Here is a 24,542-nt window from a genome sequence, read left to right as displayed (position 1 = left end):
ATCCAATATGCTCTCACATTCGCAAATATATTAGTTTTAGCCTCCAACCCTCTTTTCAGTCACAGAAACTGGTTCTGATGAAGTTGTTATAAGGTGATGTTTTGAGAGAACGAATGACCTCGTCCATAACACAGTCATACTTGTGATTCTATTGTATTCGTAAACCTGCAAACATCAACATATTTAATATTTACGGATATTTGGCGATATTTACAATTTCTCCTTGCCATAACAAAAAGAAAGATATAGTCTATATTATTTATATCCATAAAGACCCACTCTGTCAATTTTGACCAAGGCTCGGGACCATGATAATTCATTGACCTTTATATGTTAGAAAATTAATACATACGCAAGTAGTATTTCAATCTTCAGACTGCCTGTGAAGATGATTAGTTTTAATTTCAGATTATAAATGAGACTATTTTCTTCAGGGGAATATCATCCAGGATCATACTATCTTCATTACAACGATTACCTATAAATGAAAATACAATCTGACGAACAAACACTTAAATCGTCCAGCTTAATCGGGATATTTCTTATGGTAAATACAACATTTTTACAATGAGCAAAAATAACGTAGTTTCAACATTATCAAATTCGGTACCCTCTTGCAGTCTCTCGATATTCCGGGTTTTTATTTAACAAACAACATTGTCGATTTCAGTCTTAAACAATTAAATGTCAAGTGTAATTTCGATAAAAAAGAATCCTCAGATTTAAGCCTGGTTTTACGTTGTGCCCTGAAGACGCGTTGCCTTGCAGCGTTAAGCAGAAGAGGCAGGGAAATTAAAAGATCCAATAAAATGGCGCTAAGGGCTTTTTCGATGCCAATTCCAGATGTGGAGGGGAAGGGAAAAGACCATCACTCTTGCTACTCGACCGTTCTCTCTTTAGATGACAATTGACTGATAACTTTAGCTATTTGGAGTAGCCCTGAGTTAAATGTCACGAATGCGTTCCTCCTGGACTTAACACTAATACTTGTCTCGGCTGAAACGATGCATCCAGCTAACGATGGATTGCAACTGTTGAATCTCCGATCGCAATTATTCAATGGTAGATGCGAAAACCTATCGATGCATCGATGGCATGTGTGACTATCACTAGTTTAGTAAGTGACTACACTCTGATTTTAGAGATATATCCTCGGAAACATATTTTTTTATATTTCATGCTTCAACTTACTTTCATTTCATATTCGGGAAATGACTTCAAATGAGACAAGGAGAGCAAACACTGTTGCAAAAGTATTAATTTGAATGGTGGCAGGTATCCCCGCTTTGACCGTAGCGAGGGGTTAACCGTAGATTTGGCGTTCCTATACAGTAGATCAAGTTGCTGTGACATAAATTCTAATTCCACTATGCATGGTTTAGCAATACGAGGCCGGAAACTTACGATGTATATCTTTCTTCTGATGAGCGTGACAATAGTCCAAGTTCAAACATCAACAACATGCATCTTTTAAGGTCAAGCTCACACAGAAATTATGTTGTGGCGTTAAGCTCGTCCACTTTATCCCCCGCTCTTTTTCACGCAAGCAATCACATGTAATCTCCCGCTCATTTTGAGGCAACTAAAACAACGACATCCAATGCACATTTTCAGGCAAACAATACTCGAGGTCCCCTGCTCATTTTGAAGCAAGCAATACACGATATCCTCCGCTTTTAATGACACAACCAGTACACGAGATTCCCCGCTCATTTTGGGGCAACCAATACCAAGAGATCACCCGCACATTTTCAGGCAACCAATACAACGAGATCAACCGCACATTTTGTGACAACCAATACAACGAGATCACCCGCATATTTTCAGGCAACCAATACAGCGAGATCACCCGTACATTTTGTGACAATCAATACAACGAGATCACCCGCATATTTTCAGGCAAACAATACTCGAGATCCTTCGCTCACTTTGTGACAACAATACACGTGTATTCTGAAACTTTTCGTCACGCACCAATTCTCGAGTGCTTAATATTTAATAACGAATGAACTAAGCTATGAAATGATTTGAGATTTGATTTACGCTGCGAATATAATGTCAATTCCCGTGAACAATTTACACACTAAAATCAGTTTCATTAAAAAATATGCGAAGAAAATAAATGTGACATGACCATGCATATAGAAGCACCACACTGACCAAACTGTACTCGAAAACAAAAGCAAAATCCAATCAAAGGCACACAAAATATTACATGAACATTACAAATCTCTCGCTACTCGCAGCAGAAAGCAGTCACTGTGCACATCGACTTCGTTACCGAAGATAACAAATGATAGATGGCACTGCGCATACGGGCGATTTGGGCCGCCTTCAGCGACCAGGGAGTATAATAAACGTCAATTTTCTATCTCGAGTGGTAGCGACGGTGCCTCGCTGATGACATCTCCCGTCTGTCACTCATGCGGCCGCTGCAATGATGAGGGTGTAACAGCGACTCCTTGGCTGACAATGACGTCGGCCCTGTGGGCTTCACAACCGTTTGACTACCGCTGGCGCTACATCCAGTCTGTTTTTATACCTATTTGAACTATTAGGAGTCTACAAGTACAGTCCTCGGAGGGAAATGAAATTGAAGCCACAGGTTAAGTAGTCTCAGTTCTGAAAGTCCGACTGCAAATTTAGATCTAAGAAATGAGAAATTTTTGTATTCAAAGAAACAGATTTCCAGGGAAAGAAGGGAAAGAAGGGAATGAAGGCGTGGATAGTTCAAGTTCAAGTTGAGACAAGGAACTTTAGATTCCGTTTATAGATGGAAGGTATGGTTAATTATTTAAACTGTTACTATGGAGGTCTTTTTTGCCTCATATTCCAGCTATAAGACGGCTGTCTGTAAACAAACGAGAACTAGACCAGACAATCAAGTGACCAATGGTATGAGCATCGATCTAGATCACCTTGTTGATCTTCATTAAGTCGTGTGATCCCCAATGACCTATGTATGTGTGTGTGTGTGTGTGTGTGTGTGTGTGTGTTTGTTTGCGTGCGTGTGTTTATGTAGAGGGTAGTTAGTCTTCCCTCCGTTCACCAAACAAATCACCAAGGCTGACAAATCGATTAACTGAGACGCATAATTAAACACGTGTAGGCCACCCTTCTCACGTGTGGTCCCCATTCTAGATTTCGTTATTTTTCACTAATGCCTATTATTGCCGATCCCAATAAACGCTTTGAAAATTATTTCGTTGAAAAAGCGCGTATGCGTTTGAAGACAGGTGAAGCCCCAAAGCGGCGCCAGTCTAATTTGCTGATACACGAAGCTCCATACCGCGCATTTCGATGCCTCTTCGACTGGGGTACCTTCACCACTTGAAACATCGTAGCACATCGTACCTTTAACACGATTGCGAAAGCACTCACAACCCGCAGTCTCACAACAATCGTAATCAATACAATACAGTGTCCAAAATCAAATATTGTACATGGAATTGCGATGCACTTCATGCGATAAGTAAGTAAGCTTTGACTCAAACGGTAATGCATTTCTAGTGCAAAAATAATAATAGATACAGAATCTCGAACATCGGCTCACACGGTTCGTAGTCGAGTAAAGCAAACGTCCAGGCGTGCGTGGATAAGTCTGTGATTCAACAACCAACCACCCATCATTGGCTAATTACCATCTCGTACTAAGTGGCTTTCAGAGAAATTGGCGGTAGACAAGAATTTATTAGCTGACAACAGAAATCAAATAAAATTACCGAGCCCCGCGAGAGAAGTAAACCCTTAAAGCTCCCTTAGTCTAGAGGACCTGTCACGCGCGGGATTTCGAGAAGATTTGACCTTTGGAGTGATTTCGGTTTCGGGTGGAGATTAGCGGTGATTGCCGCATCGCTGGGAGTTGTGACATATGGAATCGGAAACCAAAGAACTTATAATAATCAGAAGAGGATATTGGCACTAAACGGGAATTTAATTAGCAGGTGTAAAATTTGGGAGACAGATTCATTTTACTTAATTGCATTAAGGTAAAATGGTTTAGACATTGTCAAGGTTTTGTTCGTCCTCCATCCGAAATGCAATATATATTTCCGCAGCGGTCGTATTTCAAGAGATAATCATGACCTGATGCCCAATGGCACCGCTGCATCAGTGTCAAGTATTTCGTCCACAGTGACTCGGCATGGCGTGGCACACCAACTGAAATCCCGTGAAGACACGGGTTGCAATTTGTCTTCACCTGGACCGCTATCGTAACAGGTGACAAATGGGATCGGGTTGGCAGACTCTGTGACTTGGCTGACACATGTCATCGTATCCTAATACGTACATGATGTTGATCGCTGGATTGTCTGGTCGAATTCTGTTTTAACACCACCGCCATATTGCCGAGTGCGGCGTAAAACAAGAAACAGATACAAAGTGTTCAATCCACTCACTGAATGTACTAAATTTGCTTAGGGGATTTCAGAATGAGGACTCTATTTGTTACAATCACTTTCAGCCGTAAAAGCCAATGGTGCCAGGTAATCATGCTCTTTGGCCTGGTAGTTTCTAGTCATCGTATTCACATTGCGTAAATGGATGATTATGACCACAAATCAGTGGATTGCATTGTCCAGTCTCGTGTTTTACAGAAAGCGGCCAAAATCCGGACACATGGTCGCCAGTCTACCCCAATGGGTACGATGACATGTGTCAACCACGTCAGCGACTCTGACCACCCGATCCCATTAGTCGCCTCTTACAACAAGCATAGATTACTGAAGACCAATACTGTGTTTGCATAGTAGTTAAGCGTCCATTCGTCAATCTAACAGTCTAGGATCGATAGTCATGTAAAGACGACATTTCTATTATTCCCTAGCCGGTGTTTAAAGACCCGGGTTTGAGCCCCGACATGTGTGAAGCTCAGCTGGAATGGTCATTAATAGAGGAGATGGCATTCACATCTCTTGAAGGCGGCAGACACATTAATCCTGGATTGGCCCTCAAAATCATATCTCTAGGGTTGTCGGCACCACAGGTCAGTTTAACCAGACACCTACACCATTGCACATTGTTTTACGCAAGAAACCAGTCCTTGGAAATATACATTCTATAAACATAATGGAGAATATGTTTTGTTTTGGTGCTAAAGCATAACAGTGTTTGACACTTGAAAGCCACAACCGCCAACCACAAGCTTTACTGGGTAAATAAAGACAAAGAGAAAGATAAATGTGTATTTGGGATCTCACTGGCGAGTGGGGTCAGCTGAGGTGCTGTCCTCATTCGGAAGCAATATAATTTATTAAATTACGGACGGCCAGTCATGCAGTTATCTTACAGCAGCCTTTCGCCGCGGTGACGACACCCGAAACCAAATCTCATTTTACAATAATTATTTCATCGCTTTCTTAAGCATTTAACTGAAACTCCAAACAGATATGCCTCTCTCGATTTCTAACTACGTTAAAAGAAGCACCAGTTCATCAATGTACCTGTACTTTTTTCTATCTGATTGGTCAACTCTGAAACAAGTCTGGGCAAAACCAAACGCCATTAACTTTGATGAGACTCTTGTGAGCCTCATCTCTTGCCAAGCCTGGAGCAACAAGCACGAGGCTTGTCATTGAAAATGTTCGGAGGAGCAACAACACTCTCAGAACAGACTGTGTGATATCTGTCGTTAATCTAATTCTAAAATATGATTCTTTAATCTCTAACATTTCCTTTACACATAAGTGGACCCTTCATTCTATAACTTCAAGAATTTACGCACACCTGCTATCGCAGCTTCTGGAAGTAGATGACAAAATATCACGAAATGCATCATGAACTCATGGCTTGTATTCTTTCAACTTGATGTCTATCCAGTGATTTAAATCCGGTTAAATCCCCCTTTCCCAGAGTTCCATGCGACCAGCAAGGTATCTCTGCCTAGTTCCGTTCGTCACACTGTACACTATATATTCAAAACCTTTCATAATAATGCTTTTCATACTTATAGTATTTACATGTCCACAAATACAGATGGACATATGAATCAGAGTAGACAACTTGCGAAATATCCTAACATGTGAAGATCAGTTTCCTTTGGTCATTGGTTGAACAGCTGTCATTGAAGTCCTACGGAGATACGGCGTTAGTCACTTTGATGTATAGTGAGTGAGTGTGTGGGTTTAGTTTTACACCGCATTCCGCAATATTCCAGTTACAAATAATCGAGTCTGGACCAGGCAATCCAGTGATCAACACCATGAGAACTGATCTACGCCAATGGGATACAATAACGTGTCAACCAAGTCTGCGGGCCTGACCACCTCATCCCGTTAGTCGCGTGTTACGACGAGCATGGGTTCCTGAAGATCAATTCTAACTCGGATCTTCACGGTATATTTTGATTTATGAAATGAGACTGTCATACATCTTACTGTCACCTTTATAGCAGCATATATATATAATTACACGCCGTGAGGCTCGGATTATGTCAGACCATTCTGATTTTCAGGATACACGTGTTTGTTTACATACCAGTGAAAAGTCCGGTCAGGCCATATGCAAATTAGCCTGTGATAGTTAAGGTTGGAGTGAGTGCGAGCAGAAGCACGTATGCTAATTTAATCATCGATATATTTCCGGTGTCGTTGCCTTGGTTTTGTTTGCTATGCTCTTCATTAAAAGATTATCTTTAGCTTCCTAACCTTCCTCATTCACTCACATCTGACTTCAGTAATATTTCTCAACACCTGGATTGTCAAGACCGGGGCTTGTTTCCCTACATGGGTACAATGTGTGATGCCCATTTCTGGTGTGTGATATTACTGGAACATTGCTAAATGCGGCGTAAAACCATATTCACTCACTAACGATTTGCCCATTAACATATCCATACAGCGCAAAACGTTCCTAAGCCATAAAGGAAGTGTCATGGCATCTGTTTCCTCGTTCAAGCTCAGGCAAGGTTTTCATTCATCTTGTGACGTCGTAAAAAATGACAGATTATCATAAGATCCATACCGATCCAAAGTGTGGGTTGGTTGGCCATTGAAAGACTATTGAAACTCGGGAAACATATTATGTATACACAAAGTATAATCACACTTTTAAAATGCTTAGCTCAGTCAATAGCTACTAATACGTCAGTGTGAATAGTACTGAATGGAAAATCAGTTATTCACCCATCCGAAAGTTGGTCGGATAGTACTGTCTGGCTCCCATATGATCGTCTTTGTCCTGTGCACACCAATCGGTCAAAGTAATCGTTTGCTGTGACATGTCATTATGCAAACTTTGTTAATACGAGAAGCCAACCAAATACCTATCGGACTGTGTGTACGTCATTTCAGATACGTAACTCCAACTGACGATGCGTCTTACAAGAATTGCCAGATCTGGACGAATTCTTTGGGAATTGAAGATTAATGGAAATTCACATTAACGGTGACTATTGCAGATTATCACACTGCTTGATTTCAAAATGATATTGAAACCATTTTTTGGGCGTTATTTTCCTTCCTGTATTTCTGCACTAGTAACCTATTTTCAAGTTCAGTTGACAAGATAATCGGAAACTGCTGTCGCTGAAAACAATGAGAGGCAAAGCAATTTTCTCGTGTGCCATGTACCAGTTATTCCTGGCTTAAGAACTGTCACGATTTCTCACGGCTAAAACATCCTTGAAAGCACGTGCAGAACCCCCAACCCCACCACCGACTTGGAAATATAGTCTGAAGATGATCTATTTGAGTGTTTGCCCCAACTGTTTTTTGTTTAATTTTTTTGTTATTATTTTTTTAGTGCCGAACTATCCCAGGTACGTGGCATTGAGAAATATCAGCTCTCCTTGGTTGGTTTCTGTTTAACGCCGTGAAGAATATACAATACCCCAGCTACTCGGCTGCGGTCTGTACATATTAGAATCTGAAGCGGACAATCCAGTGATCATAAGCTTGGGCATAAATCAAGGCAATCGGGAAACGATGACATGTATCAGCCAGGTCATCGAGGCTGACCACCAGGTCTCGTTAGTCGCATCTTGGTTACTGAAAACCAACTCTGACCAGGACCTTCACTGGTCAGTCCAGTTCAAACCCGGACCTGGAATCTCGTTAGTCCCCTCTTGCGACAAACATGGATTACTGAAAACCAACTCTGACCCGTACCTTCACTTGTCAGTCCAGTTCAAACCCGGATCTTGAGTCGATGCAAGTCGAGCTGATGTGCCTATATCACAAGCAACTAACAAAATTTAATATCTTTTAATGTCTTCTGTTTCCATGCGGCAAAGGATGAGATCACCGACTTTCGGCCCTCTTGACAGACACTTAAACCATAAAGCAACGGAGGTCTTAGTGTGATTTGTTGTGTGAACGATTATCGTGTAAAAGGGAATATGAATAAACACATTCCATGAATATCAACGGGACACAAGAAATGGGGCTTATATTGTATCTACTGTCCGTCAGCAGCCCATGTTTTCCATAAAGGCGACTATGCTTATTGTAAGAGGTGACTAACGGAACCGGATGGTCCGGCTCGCTCATTTGGTCGACACATGTGATTGGTTCCCGTTTGAGCAAATCGATGCTCATGCTTTTGATCACTGGATTGTATTGTCTGGTCCCTACTCGATAATTTATAGCTGGAATATTGCTGAGAAAAATTAAACTCACTCACTCAATTACTTGTATCCACTGAATCGTAAGAGGCGACTAACGGGATCGGGTGGTCACCCACGCTGACTTGGCTGACACATGTCATTGGTTCCCAATTGCGCATGTCGATGCTCATGTTGTTGATCTCTGGATTGTCTGGTCCAGACTCGATTATTTACAGACTGCCGCCATATAGCGGGAATATTGCTGAGTGCGGCGTAAAACTAAACTCACTCACTCACTGTATCCACTGAAACCTGTCACAAGCGACAGCGTTAATTACAGACCAACCCCACCACCCAAAGACTGATTGGACAAGCTTTGTTTGATTCACTTATTCACCCAAATAATTTCATAAATATCTATCGCAATGTCTGATTTTTGAGCAAACGTATGAACATGAAAATTTGAACAGTAACATGTATTTTAACTTCAATTGTCACAGATATTCATAAAAGGGCATTAAAAACATGATACAAAATTAATCTCCGGCTACAGGCTAAGACTTTGTTTGAAGTCCCAAAGGGCTGACTTCTTCCCTCAGTGTAACCAAAACCCTGTCTTTGAAAATGTCAGAAATCTTGCATGTGTGGAAAAAATGAATATTTGTTAGCTACCGGTACACGCTTAACAATTTTCTCATGAATGTTTAAATTGGACATTCTTGCGAGGCTAAAGGAGCTGCCATCGGGCCACCCCTTTACGCCTACTATGACAAGGTATGACATGTTTATGGGATCTTACCCCTGTAAAATTAACACCCCTCCGCGCCCCCTCCCGATCCCTTTCCGTGACCATTATAAAACAAACAGGTAATATTTTGGGGGGTACAACGTATACAGTACCAAGTACTATGTTGAGAACGTCAGTGAATTTAATTTTACGGGTCTTGTAGCTGTATGTCAGCAATATCACGGCGGGGGATACCAGAAATGAGCTTCACACATTGTGCCCATGTGGGAAATCGAACCCGGATCGCAGCGTGATAACTGGATTTCCTGGTCCAGTCAAGAAAATTTACCAACCAATGCAGCTGTAATTTACCGCTGGAGTGGGGCGTTAAACAACAACCAAGCTGAAGCTTGGTCATCTGTAGCCACACATCCCTCTCCCCCTACCCATCCCTCCCCAAACACGCATACAATGTTTCCTTGTCCTACATTTTCACATCTTGTTTTACCCCGCCTGTGCAATACATACTCGTCATCTGTCAGTCATGTCAACACAACTTCGTTCCGGGAAACCCCCGCTTTGACGCTTCGACCCACAGCTCAAGTTCAGTTCAACCCTCAAACACCTCCTCACACCTCCACGTCTGTTGGAAGCACCCCCGGCTCTGGTAGCCTCTTCCTACGACGTGACACCACAACAGTAGAGATACAGAGTACTCCTTGCTGTTAAAAATATCTTCTTTCCTTCGGAAATGCCACTGATGAAGCCATAAAGTGTGACATTTGGTTGTGACATTTTTCTCGTCGAGTGTTCCCCGTCATCCAGATCAATGGAGTGCTAACGAAGACGGCCAACTAACACCATGGCGAGACAGCTGCGCTCCTTCACTGGTACGCGTGTTTTGAACGCCAGATACAAAAATGGCTAAATATTGTGACTTGGTGGTGATTTCGTAATTCGAAGACGATGTGTTTTATTGTTCGAAAGAGAGAATGAATTCGATTTTACGTAGCTTTTAGCAACTTTTTATAGAAATATCACGGAGGTGGAAACAGAACTGAGTACAATACGATTCTTTGTTGAAAGGAGATCGTAACTTGCATACCTAACCCACTCTGTGAAAGGAACCTTGGCAGTCTTGTAGTACCCGAAATAGCCGCTGAACCGCTACCCCGTGGCTAGTAAACATCCAGTCGGGCCAGAAAACCTCCACTGTCACTTCCACGTGATAATTTTGTAAATATATCGTTCTCTTCGACTTGTTAAGCTATAATACACTTTTAAATCACACAAGTTTCATCATTTTACGAGATTGATACAAAGGGACAATACATTTGATTAGTTTTTTTTAAAAAAACTTTTGTTTAGTTTCTGCGTTCAGATTGTGTGATAGAGAATTATTTTGGGGCTAGCTAGTCCGACTGGCTAGCAATATGTCGACACAATTTCGCACACTGCAGCTTAGATGCTGGCGTTACAAAACAAGTATAGTTTGAAAGGCTGTGTAGAAGCTGGTTCACAAACAGTCAGCAATGAAGTTTTGTGACACATTTTAATTTATACGTGCGTTGTCGTTATATTTGTGGTTGTTTTGTTTTGTTTTTTGTTTACCCAACACTCAGCAGTTTGTTTGTTTGAGGTCTTTTTACGTCAGTACATAAGCAAATGCATGATAACCATTATATCTAGTGATTGATGTCTTTGTTAATATTACAACTGTTTTATGGCATTTTGCATTGGACTATCCACTCAAATGTCCCTTTAGCCCCATTGTATGAGATAACACCGAAGACCAAACTCTGTCTCACTGTCAGCTTCTTGTAATGGTAATGGTTTTGCGGTCGCCAAAGTCGTGAGCAATGACATAGGTTTACGCCGTTTTCAGCTATATATTAGCAATTCGACATTGAAAACACAATGCACCCTTGTGGGGAACTGAACCAGGAGTTAGGCGAGATGAGCGAACACTTAAGCCACTAGGCTACCCCACCGTCCCTCCTCTAAGCGGAATCAAAGATAAGGAGGTCGCGACGAAGACAAGGTTTCAGAAGTATAGACAGACAACTACGCAGTAACTATTCCCTGTATATATCTCGTTTGTCGTCTGGAAGACTGTTTTCCGGAAGACTCTCTTCCGGACAGACAAGGTTCCACTAAACTTCTGCTGACATTTCGCCGTCTTGATAAATACTACCTTGATTTTACATTTCATCACCTCTCTGGTTCCTGACATACATTCTGATGAAGGGCGTTTAACCTTATACTATTTCATCACCGCGAAGATTGTTTAAGTCTGAATGGCAAACTAAGTGCATCTTCAGACATCTTCCAAGCGTCGTCTGTGAGGAATTACATGACCCGAATTTGGTACCAGACCAAAGTTTCCCTCAGCAAGGCTCGAGACCAATTCTTGAAGCAGCACGAGGATTCTTGATATTCGACAAAGAGGTTCGTTATTACAAGAATGTCAATCACCATAAGGTGGTTGAGTGGGTGGGTTTTCCGCGGTTGGGAATTATTCAACCGTTTTTGCAGACTCGAAAGTTTTTATTTGAAATGCATGTTATTTTCTGCTATATCAAAAGTATTACCTTGCTTTGGCGGCGAGTACTCAAATTAAATATTCAACCCCTTGTGATCGTTAAACCGAAGGTGTGATTCAAGACAATGGAAGACTGCTTAAACCTACATCTGAAGCTACCGATACGCAGTTGAAAATATGTGTGGATAAAGCTGACTTTGTACACAAGATGAATGGGTATCCATGGTGACATTCATCAGTTTGCGTACTAGTTGTGCATCCAGTGTACATGTGTGGCAGGATTTGCAATCGCGTTACCATGTCAACCTCCAGAGTATTCATTTATACATTGCGTTCATTGAGTTGAGTAAATTCATATAGATTTAAATGTACATGTGTACACAGAATTTGTGGCGACATAACTGTTTTTTCTGTTTAACAGGACATGAGAGAATGAACCATTTCCTTAAAGGACGGAGTTCAAGCTGGCACGAACAAGACTTAAAGTATTCCCACGCCTGTTGTCTTTCTTGTCAGTATAAACCTTATTTTTTCATAGAGTTCTGAAGAACCAGTCGTCTCGTAGAGAAAGGCACTGTTTCTCAATCAGTCGTGACGAGATACGCTGTACTCTGGTTCGAATCCAAGGTTGGTGTTCATTGGTTTTCTTGTTGGAAGAAATGACTCTCAGCGTGTTTGCCCGTTCACATGAATTTGTCGGCCGGGGACTTAGGTCAAGTAATTTTCAAGTTGAACCCAACTCGCCCACTCAGGGGACTGACAATTCCCTCATGCAGCTGCTGACCGGTGAAGGTCAGGGATAGAATAGGCCTTCAGCAACCCATGCTTGACATAAAATGTGGCTGTGCTTGTCGTAAGAGGCGAGTAACGGGATCGGGTCGTCAGGCTCGCTGACGTGGTTCGCACATGTCATCGGTTCCCAATTGCGCAGATCGATGCTCATGTTGTTGATCACTTGATTGTCTGGTCCATATAGCTGGAATATTGCTGAATACGGCGTAAAACTAAACTCACTCACTCAAGCCACTGCGTATGATCATGGAATCTGTTACTAAAACTCAGGAGCTCACACCGAAACAAACATGCACTACTACCCTTAATGAACAACCTTATGCAATCAGAATATCTTCACGGGACCTTAATTGCCACGGGAAACATCCGATGTTTTCTAACTGTGTTTGGTAATAAGTACTAAATGTTGCCGCTGTATTGTAAATACTGGGAATTAGAAACGTTTGCAGGAATGTATATTGCAGGCTAGTAGATTTTGACAAAACTACTGTTAAAATGCCATACGCCTGACAAGGCGTCAAAAAGCTAAATTAAACCTCTGCATGGCGCTTGCAAAAATAGTTTTAATGAAGATAACACGCGAGGACAAAACGTCGAAAGAACAACATCCATGAACTGTGTTGCGTGATGTACGTCAATATTCACGGTATTGAAGAACATGTGATCTTTTGTGAAGTATGTTTGAAATTACACCATTTCACTATTAGTTTTGTCTTTGAAGTCTTCCAAATATATATTTCCTATTTCTTCTTAAAAGACAAATTTGCAGAACTTGTTTCCGGAGCGTTGTATTAGGTAAGCACATGTCTTGGCGGGTGTGATTTACAGAAACGAAGACATGTTACCATGTCATCACCAACGCCTGCGCGTTGTCTGGGACGGCTAACATTTATCTGAAATTGTGATTTTCACAGATGGATGACTAAGATTCGTATACAATACGCCATAATGGCCACTTCGTGGTTTTACCCGTCAAAGCCGAGGCATGGAATGGAGTGAGTGAGTTTAGTTTTAAGCCGCATTTAGCGATATTCCAGCAATGCCACGTCGGGGGACCTCAGAGATAGGCTTCACACAGTGTATCCATGTGGGAAATCCGAACCCGAACTCTTTACCCACTAGGTTACCCAACAAACCACCAGTCACGGAAACATCAAGTACAATCATTTTACGTATTTTGGTTTAAAGAACCTTATGTAGAAGTCCCAGTTTCCTAACTTCGTTTCAGTAGTATATGTTAAGGGTCAAGCATGTTCCCGTTAAAGTTCAATGCATATATTTATTCAACGGTAAGGATAAATATTTAACGCTCAAATGATTTTAATGCGTTTATGTTCGTATGCATCTCAAACAGAAATCCACTGAAGTCAAGAACCGTTTTTCAGGATTTACTTTCGTTAACATCCGGGTGGCATCCGGGTGGTCTCTCAGAGTGAGGGAATACGGTTTTACGCGGCTGTAAAGGAGGGGAGGGTGGTGGGGGGGGAGGAGTGGGGGGTGCTATCGTACCCGGGTCTCCGGACTAGTGTATGTTTTAATCACCATCGCACCTTGTCTCTTACAAAACCCATGCTTCTCGTAAGAGGCGACTTGTGGGACAGGGTGGTCTGGATCACTGGCTTGTTTGACATATGTCAACGAATCACAAAGCCGATTCATCCAATTCACGTCAATGTAGATTATTTACAGATGTCAATCACATGGCTGGTCAGTTAGCACTATTTAAAAAACACACGAAAAAACATCCTGGAAGCACTGATAATTAACAAGTCATGTTTGCGCTGTGGAAAAGAGCTGGCTTGTGGTTAGTACAATTCTAGTCGCGTCAGTAAATCTCCACAGCCACTGGCCCGACTGGCTAGTGAACTCTCATGGGACCATTTTGAAAATATAAAACTCTCTCCGAGTAGTTGGGTTAATACACTTAAATCATGTAAGATGACCTGATAAACATGTTCATCATATTAGCAGCTTATTGAAACCCACGTCATGCCAACAACATCTTATTCTCATCATTTTGTTGTAATATCTATGTTAGTTTCTACATTCAAACTTCAGGTAAGTGATTTATTTTGTGGGCTAGTGGCTTTCAGGCATTGCTTGACTGACTGGCTATCAAAATATGGAAACAATTTCGTACACTGCATGTTCGTCTTAAGGGCTGAATAATGAGGACTGTATGACCTCTGTTTGTGACATGTCTGGGTGTCTTTTTGCGTGGGTGTCATTTGCGTGTTCATAACATCAACCACTGTTTTTCCATACTTGATCATATACCCCAGCTTATACCGACGATGCCACTTATCAAACCATTATCCTATTATTCATTATCCTTTGTGTGACAAACTACGGGAGTTACCCAACATCGTTGTTTAGCCCTCCGATCAATGATATTGTGTCATTACTCGTGAACGAAAACAGGTTATACAACTTGAAGGCAACTAAATGACGTTACCAAGTAATTGCATCATGTAAACACGGTATGTTTCCTTTCACATTTGCTGCTGAATAGCGGCATGTTGACAAAACGTAGCACACTTAATAAAAGCAATATTTTGTTCATGTGCTCATTTAGCATCTAATAGGCAGAAAATGAGTCAGTGTTTAAATAAGAAGCATGAGATAATAGTCCCTAATTGAGGCATTCCGAATATTTAGTGCAAGAGCGGATGGTTTGTTGTTGACACTGATCGCGTTTGGCAGAGGCAGCGGATAACAATGCTACGATAGTTTTGTGTCAACGTCATCGCCGCAGATTATTTCAGTGCTGTATATTCCGTTGTGAAACAGTGAGTGAGTATAGTTTTACGTCACATTTAGCAATATTCTAGCAATATCACGGCGGAGAACCCCAGAACTGGAGTTCACACATTGTACACGTGTGAGGGAATCGGGTTGACGGGGGAACGCTTTAGCTACTAGGCTACCCCGTTATAAAACAAGACCCGTGAAGGTCCCGGAGTAGAATAGACCTTCAGCAACCCATGCTTGTCGTAAGAGGCGACTAACGGGATCGGGTGGTCACCCTCTCTGACTTGGTTGACATGGGTTCCCAATTGCGCAGATCGATGGTCATGCTGATGATCACCGGATTGTCTGGTCCAGACTCGATTATTTACAGACTGCCGCCATATAGCTGGAATATTGCTGAGTGCGGCGCAAAACTAAACTCACTCACTCACTCGTATAAAACAAACTGCCAACAGTTCGGTTTAGTTGTCCAAACCTCTCGAACACCGACTGCGCCCAAGGCATGCCATTTCTTTGTCTGGGTATACTATAACCATGGCCGATCAGTTAAAATCAGTTTCGTCCCATGGACTCATCAACAGTACAAGACTCATGAGTTGGTTGGATATCTCTTGCCGTATATATGTACGACATTTGTAGTTATATTACAATTACAATAAAACCGAAGGTAACGCAAGAACATTTTTAATTTTCCTCAAAGCGGTGTTAAATACGAATACTAGCAACAAAGACGAACAGACAGACTGTATTCCCAAATATGGCGCTGTCCTTAATGCTGCGGTATAATCATAAGGGAGGTAACTCGCGACTAACTCACTCATCAGTTCAGAAGAAAATGACATAATTTTGCTCAACGATGCATTTGTGAATTATTTTTTTGTTAATTTTCGAAAACGTACCAGACAGTGTGTTTCCACTGCATGGTAACTGTATGTGATAAGGAAAATGAATGTTGTTATATGCCACAGGCAGTAGCTTTAGGGAGGGCGCAAGTAAGAGTATATTTATACACAAAAACAGAAAAAATTATTCACAGGAAGTGAGTCAGTGAGTGAGTTAAGTTTTACGCCGCACTCAGCAATATTCCAGCTACATGGTGGCGGTCTGTAATAATCGAGTCTGGAACACACAGTCCAGTCATCAATAACATGAGTATCGATCTGCGCAATCGGGAACCGATGACATGTGTCAACCAAGTCAGCGAGGGTGACCACCCGATCCCATTAGTCGTCTCTTACGACAAACATAGTCGCCTTTTATGACAAGCATGGGTTGGTGAAGGCCTATTCTACCTTGGAACCTTCACGGGTCTCGCAGGAGGTGGTCATAGTGGTTGACTTACACCAATTATTGGTCATAGTGGTTGACTTACACCAATTATTGGTCATAGTGGTTGACTTACACCAATTATTGGTCATAGTGGCTGACTTACACCAATGGATGTCTTGTTATGAGTGATGGAATTTAACGCCTATTTCAAACCAAGATCAGCAACACGGAGGCTGTGAAATTAGTGCAGAGCATGTGAGTTTATGAGAAGATTGAAGCGGAAGAATTTTTTTCATGGGTTGACATTTCAAACGTTTCTCCTCGTTTTCCGTACTTAAAAGGACAATAGCAGCCGATGTGGGCTAGATATTTCTCCATCCATTCGCATATAATCCTCCTTTCCACCCACCACTGTGGTTATTCTTCAGAGCTATAATCCCCAGGGAAAACTCACGCGAAAACAACTTTTCAAAAAAATCCCCTTGGGGACAACAGACCCTGAAAATACGTTATATGAAGGCAATCACGTAAGTATGACGTCACTGTCATAACATCAGTATATGTGATCTCGAGTGACGTAGTGATAGCTTTAAACTACTTCCGGTAAGGATACATTAACCTATCCGAACGAAGCCTAATTCTCCTAACCGCAAATCAAATGCGAAACAAAGCCATAAAACCAGTCGCTCCAAAGCCATAACCTATTTCACTTTCGTCAAATTGGGAACAATTATGACTAATGACGAATCAATCCGGATGAAAAGTTAAATTATTTTATCGACAATCGTGTTGATGTGTGCTCGCAACAATGATATTTTAGATTCGAGAAACTCCGCACTTCCTCATTGGGCAGAATTACAAAATCGGTTTTTGAAGAAGCCAATTACCCCCCAAGCCCATATAGCGCAGAGTGTTTCTGAACACCCACACAGCCGGATGTACATGTATAGTATTACCATAAGCTGCATCTATCCCGATAGCTTCATAGAACAAACTCACAAAGCTGGAAACTAGCACAGAATAATGTGTTTTCGATTGACATGTTAGTATCCGGAAACGATCGTCAGATAAATCTTTGATTTCAGAATTCTTTATTATAAAATTCATAGATACTATTAAACCCAAAACACGTGTTTTCATTGTTTCTTCCTCGTTACTTATATCTGCAACAATAAGGGTTTTTTTCAAATCAGAAGCCTCCCTCTTGCCGGCGATAAAAACAGCAAATCTCGTTTGCAGTATTATTGAAACGTGAGACGTTCAAAACGGTTTTGCCGGAAGTAGTACTGATTGTCGTTATTTAGCGTAATAATATTACGACAACAGCTAAGTCCTAATATTGACATGATGATTGACAATAACCGACATGTTTGATGTACATTATCTATCATAACGTTTTGTTCGTGCCCATTTTATGCGAAAGTGCGACAAACGTTCCAAATAGATCTAATAAGCTTTCTATTAATGCGGGTTGCATTTATTTCATACGACATCCGCATTTAATGTTATTTATACGTGTCTGTACGTACGTTTTATGGCACTTTTGTCTACGAAGACACGTCGCTGTTTACACATTTGATATCTCCAATATCCTGAGGTATCTACTGAAAGGCAGACCCTCTTCGAAACAGTCTGTGAACAACTGGGGATGCTGTTTCATACCCTGGCCTCAGAAATATTCCAGTAACATCACGAAAGGACACATCGGGAATGGGTTACACAGAGTCCGAAATAAAACCTGGGTCTCCAGGCGGAAGTGTGAATGCTTTAACCACAACGCCAACCCACCTACCATTACGATTGAGTTTAGTTTTCTACCGTTTCAGCAATTTTCCTGTACCAACACGGCGGGGTACATCAGAAATGCGCTTCAACATTTTGCAGCGATGTACATGTGCGGGTTCGAACCCGGATCTAAACCAACCCATCTACCCATTATAATTGAGTCAGTTTAGTTTTACGCCGCTTTAGTAATATTCGTGCAATATCATGGTGGGCGACAAGGTGGGGAATCGAAACCGGGACCTCTTCGTGACTTAGGAACGCTTTAACCGCTAGGCTACCTCATCCCATCATAAGAAACAAGGCTGTCATTATTACTGCTATCATTATCAAGTTTTTGGAACATGACCCAGTGTCATTTGCTGTAAAATTCAAAACCACTGTCAAGTCGATCGGACTCGTGTTCATTCAAATGGCAGCGATTTATCAAAATCACGTGGTAAATCGCTTGCGCTTTGCAAGATAAGGTTTCTGACATATTTATCCCATTTCAAATTTTGTTGCTGATTTCAGTCATTTCACATTTACAATGGATTACAATTAAAGCGATATCTGTGCCCTCGTGTTTCAGTCCCGGAGGGCGATGCTACGTCCAGTTTAATATCCTTTCGATCAGGGGTGATATTCAGAATATATGACAAAAGGTTACGTTAGAGGCATTACAAAAACATTCAGTTTCGGAATAGATAAGAAACGATTTATCGATAGGACTTGAATAAGTCTAGAATTGTATCACAACAGACAATAAAAATTCGGGAAAATTTAATGTCGATGCGCATGATAATGATAAACAAATGCCTTTGGAATTGTAGTCATTTTAATATTTCATGAAATCAGACGGACAGATAAAATCAGATGAAAACCTATTACAAGTGTATTTTATTTACGAGGTTTATAAGTTTCCGTCTGGTGTGTCTGATTTTTGCCGCGATTTCCCTTCCGAGAGACTTGTGTCATCAGTTAGGCTATATGGAACGAGGAAGTGTGTACATTGGTGAGTGGGAACAGACATGTAATGGGTTCGACAGATGGTAAAAAGTAGGTAGGGGTGTTGATGAGAACCCATCTGAGTGGGATGATGAGTTGGTCGTCTCGAAAGTGTGTAGATAGGGAGTGTGGGAGAGAGAAGGAGAAAGGGAGTGAGGGGAGAGAAGAGAAAGGGAGTGAGAGAGAGAGAGAGAGGAGAAAGGGAGTGAGGCTAGAGAGAAGGAGAAAGGGAGTGAGGGAGAGAGGAGAAAGGGGGAGAGGAGAAAGGGAGTGAGTGAGAGAGAAGGAGAAAGGGAGTGAGGGAGAGAGAGAAGGAGAAAGGGAGTGGGGAGAGAGAGAAGGAGAAAGGGAGTGAGGAAGAGAGAGGAGAAAGGGAGTGAGGGAGAGAGAGAAGAAGAAAGGGAGTGAGGGAGAGAGAAGGAGAGAGAAGGAGAAAGGGAGTGAGGGAGAGAGAGGAGAAAGGGAGTGGGGGAGAGAGAGAAGGAGAAAGGGAGTGAGGGAGAGAGAAGAAGAAAGGGAGTGAGGAAGAGAGAGAAGGAGAAAGGGAGTGAATGAGAGAGGAGAAAGAGAAAGGGAGTTCTGTTCTGGACCAAAAGGCAAGCATGCAGAACCAACATCTGACGTTCTTATCACAATAAGCTGCCATGTCACGTTCAACCATAAACTGACACAAGGTGTTATGAATAAGATACTAGCCAAAGGGATTATATTCTAGACTCAAGTGAATACTAACCCCTAAGGGAATACGAACTCTTCGAAATCTAGCAATGATTGTTAGGACATAACTTTGGCTCTGAAACATGTTCAATGGACGATGTTTGGCGATTGGCGTGATTAACAACGTATTGCTGGATATAACTGTCATGGCAACAGATTATTAATGTCCAATATGGTATGATACTGGAACATGCGCAACGACTTCCACGCACGGAATGGTCAAGACCTCTGTGTCATGATCAATTTTGTTGTAGATAAATGACATTATCCAAAGGTTCTATGTGATCAGTGATCACAAGCGACGCAGTTGTTGTATCCGGACACCGTTGTCATTCCTGCCGCAGTGATTCACGTTGTTACAATGCGTTTACGTTGCGCACGTGTTACGCGTGCAAAGACAGAACACCTGTCAAACACACTAGCATCCGTGGGGACTTTTCACGAAGATTGTCTTTGCGTGTCAATCGGTTGAAACTTATGCTGTAATTCAACAAACTCGTTGCCAAGTTTATCAAAGCATTCTTACCTGCCCCACTGTGCTATATTACTGCCACAGACGTGATCCAGAATACAGCCTCGCTGCATGGAGCTCTCAAGCATCAAATACGTTATCAGCCATTCTATTCGTACAGACATTAAATGACGTTAAGGACACGCATATTTCGTTGATTTATTGTTTTACGCCACAATCAACAATATTCCAGCTATATGACAGCGGTCGGTAAATATTCGAATCTGGACCAGACAATCCACTGATCAACATCATCTTCAAAACTGGTATACGATGATGTGTGTCAACCAAATCAGCGGGCCTCACCACTGGAACTGTTACGACAAGCAGTTGTTGCTGAAGACCAGGGGCCCGTTTCACAAAAATCTCGTAGCCTAAGATCTCGTAAGTTTTCTCGTAGCCAATGTACCTGCTATACTGTAACACAGGAGCTACGGATGCTACGAGAAAAGTTACGAGATCTTAGGCTTACGAGAGTTTCGTGAAACGGGGCCCAGTTCTAATCCGGATGTTCACAGGTTCACATATATTTGGATGACACTGGTCTGAGAGGAAAACACTTTCGCTCCCCTGGCGGGATGAGTATGATACCGTCTTGCTGTAATTCGAAAATGGTCTTAACGGACTAGACAATTATTTGGGGATTTTAGCTAAAACGAGAATTTTCATAATGGCTTGCATTCGGGATTAATGTACCGTTGCCATAGAATCACGCGAAGACATATCACTAGCGAAAATGATATGGATATAAATATTTAAAGATATCGACAAGACTGTGTCAATTTCATCATTTTATGTGCAGTATATGTAGGTTGGACAAACGGTAATCAGGTAATAACGACTCCAGTTAAACCATTCACATCGATCCTTCATCCCATTACCATCTTCTTTTATGTCATCTCGAAGAAGAGGACATATGAGTGTCTATGAATATGTCTATACGGCCCCCGGGATGTTGCTTTAGAATTCTCGTTTTTGCAAGCTTCTTTGAGTGAGAGTTAATTTAACAAACATTAACTCTCCTACTGAAATTGTTCAATTACTTCCACTATTGCAGCGCCAAATTAATTCACGATCGCTAGATGTGACGATACCCGCAGGGAATTTCTCAAAAACATCAACGTAAATTGAAGCAAATTGGATTATGCCTATAGTAACGTGGCCAGCTGATGAAATATACATGTGTCAGTTTCAAATACACGCTACTTCATTATCGACAGAACGGAACTACCAATGTACTACCACTGTTGTTAATATCCTTCAAACATTGACAGTTTGGCATAACAGCGGGGGACGAATGGAGAAATCATCATCCTTTTGGTAGCGAAATGATGACTGTCCGATGATTGCTGAATCAGAGCATGCATAACGGCGTAAGTGAACATCGGTAGAACCAGGTGATAAAAACGGTGCTACTAAATCAATATTATTTTTTCCAGCTGTCATGACAACTAACTCTCTGTCGGTGTCTGTTAGGAGATCAGTAGGTGTATATTTTTATTATGGCGCGCACCCATCAGTAGCCCAGCTGTACGGCGGCTGAGTGAGACTAAGTGGGTTTAGTTTTACGCCGCTTTTATAAACATTCCAGCAATATCATGGCGTGCGGCGCCAGAAATGGGCTTCACATATTGTACCCATGTGGAGAATCTACCTGGTCTTCAACGCCTTGACCACTAAGCTACGTCACAGCCCCTGCGGCGGTATGTAATCGACATCAGACAAACTAGTGATTGATATTCCGAGCAGCAAAGTCAACCGTCGGCATGAAAATGGTACTGACTAGTTTGCCGAGCTTTGCTTCGATACACGAAATCTTATGATTAACATTGGTCGCTTAGGGGACAGCTTTAACCTAGACAGACAGTATTACGTTAGTGAATGGGTAGGGTTTTATTCCGGTTTGACTAGTATTTCCATTATGTCACGATGTGTCAGCACTTATTGGACGTTTACCAATGCAATCAGGACAAGCCAAGATTCAAACCCACAGACAAGTAGGAACCACAGCTCTGTATAGCGGATTAAGTCGTCTTGCATCATCAGGCCACCCGCACTGTTCAACATTAGAAGGACTGTGATCCGTCTTAGCGATGGATTACGAAACTTAATCATCAAATGATTTACTGTATTACCCACTTGTCCATGACGTCCCATTCCACTAAACATCTGTTTTCGATTCCCCCAGGTTTGAAAACTGTATTCTGTAACCCATATGTCAAGGAAACATTTTCAACGTCATCGCCTGGTATTCAACACATATAAATCTCATCAACTCTCTTTACGATTTAGTGAAATTCTAATACTACGTGTTTCATTTCAACGAAACAGTTCTTTCAATTCAAAGAAAGCTTGGTCTAGTCAGCATTCATTTACCAGAACGAAGAATTAAATCTGTCAGTCTATTAATTCACCTTATCGCTGATGTTTTTAAGCTATTCATTTACTATTATCGGTTGCGGTGGGAATTGCATTTCGACACGAGGAGGAGTTGTCCTTTTGGGGATGGCGAGTGAGTGAGTTTAGTTTTTGACCGCTATTAGCTACATTCTACTATTATCACGCCTGGAAAAACCAGAAATGAGTGTGACATATTGTACTAATATGGGGAATCAAACCCGGTCTCCCACGTGGTGAGCAAACGCTTTAACCACTGGGCTCCCAGAATGTATGGTTATCTTACAGAAGAAGGTATTGATGTCGATACTGTTATCATATCATATCATATCATATGCATTTCACCCGACTCATAAAAACGGTGCATTCAATATTAACCGAGAGAGATTGGGCTCAGTGGCATTGTCAAGGAACATCCGTATTCTTCCACTGCAACGCAAATCTATTCAAATATGAATAAATAATTCACCTTTCAAATTACATCTATTCGCCATGAGACGCATTAATGTAACGGTATAGTGTCCTTCTGTATCGTTGTCAGTTCAACTATTCACTACTGAAGCGAATACTAGACACAGTTAATTCCCATATAGTAAAAGCATGTATAGATACAAGGCACTCCCTATGCAATAGATCCGCATTTTATTACTATTGAGGCAGAGATTCAATGAATAGTTTAAATCAGTATATTGATTAAAATCTACAGTGGTATGACAGTTCCTCAGGTAACAAAGTAAACTTGATCTTATATCAAAGAGTGTGAGTTAAACATTATAAAACTCAAACATAACTCAACACGATTATGAATTGTCAACCCATTTACGTTAACTTGCGCACTGTCTTGACAACCGAACAGGGTCGTTATTATTGCCTTAATTACTTCGTAAAACATATACCGTTATCCGATCGATCATTCCAACATTCTTTCAAACTTCGGGCCTAAATACCTTTAAAAATCATCACCACGGTCTGATGAGTCTGAGAGTCAAACTTATGCGAGCACAGAACAAGGTACTCGTATCTGATCAAACGGACTTACATGTGCTGTAAAGTTCGTCAAATTTGTACGATAGCCTTAAAGCAACACTGAACACAGTCACTTACCGTTGCTTCAGAAATAGCGGCTACTCCCATGTAGAAAAGACAAGCTCCCCAGAGTAGGACCTGGGACCAAGATTTCATTGTGATCTCACAAAACTATATCTCTCATGAAACGGTCCCCACGGGCAGTATGAAGACTGTTATGCCGGAGTCACAGCACAGGTATTAAGTCGACCCCTTACTACACGGGCCTCACGTGCTGGCGCAAATACATATAGCCTGGCTTCCTCCGCCCCCCTATCGTCGCCCCGCCCTCTTTCTGATTATACCATTATAATATTAACTTTCCCGGGACACCACAGAAACGATCGATCGCACATGTGACGAACACTAGGTGGGTGGGTTGAGGCTTGCGCGAGACACAACGCTGTTCGGAGCTTGTCGCTCTCACAGCTTCATCTGTCAATGCCTGTCAGTCACC

General features: G+C 41.7%; 1 protein-coding gene across 2 annotated transcripts in view; it reads right to left on the bottom strand.

Moving 5' to 3' along the window:
- LOC137281667 (uncharacterized) overlaps positions 1–24,331 on the bottom strand; it is an 87,156-nt gene extending 62,825 nt beyond the window's left edge. Inside the window, exon 1 of one of the 2 annotated variants that reach the window (XM_067813055.1) lies at positions 24,125–24,331. In XM_067813055.1, coding sequence (XP_067669156.1) covers positions 24,125–24,202 — 78 coding nt within the window. In that variant the 5' untranslated portion in view covers positions 24,203–24,331. The remainder of the gene's footprint in view (positions 1–24,124) is intronic. The other variant, XM_067813053.1, reaches the window with a different exon arrangement.
- Between the last annotated feature and the right edge of the window lie 211 nt (positions 24,332–24,542).

Source organism: Haliotis asinina, chromosome 4 (genome assembly GCF_037392515.1).
Source record: "Haliotis asinina isolate JCU_RB_2024 chromosome 4, JCU_Hal_asi_v2, whole genome shotgun sequence".
In the NCBI taxonomy this organism is placed as follows: domain Eukaryota; kingdom Metazoa; phylum Mollusca; class Gastropoda; order Lepetellida; family Haliotidae; genus Haliotis; species Haliotis asinina.
The sequence above is the reverse complement of the archived record's forward strand: the minus strand, read 5'-3'. Positions and strand labels throughout refer to the sequence as shown.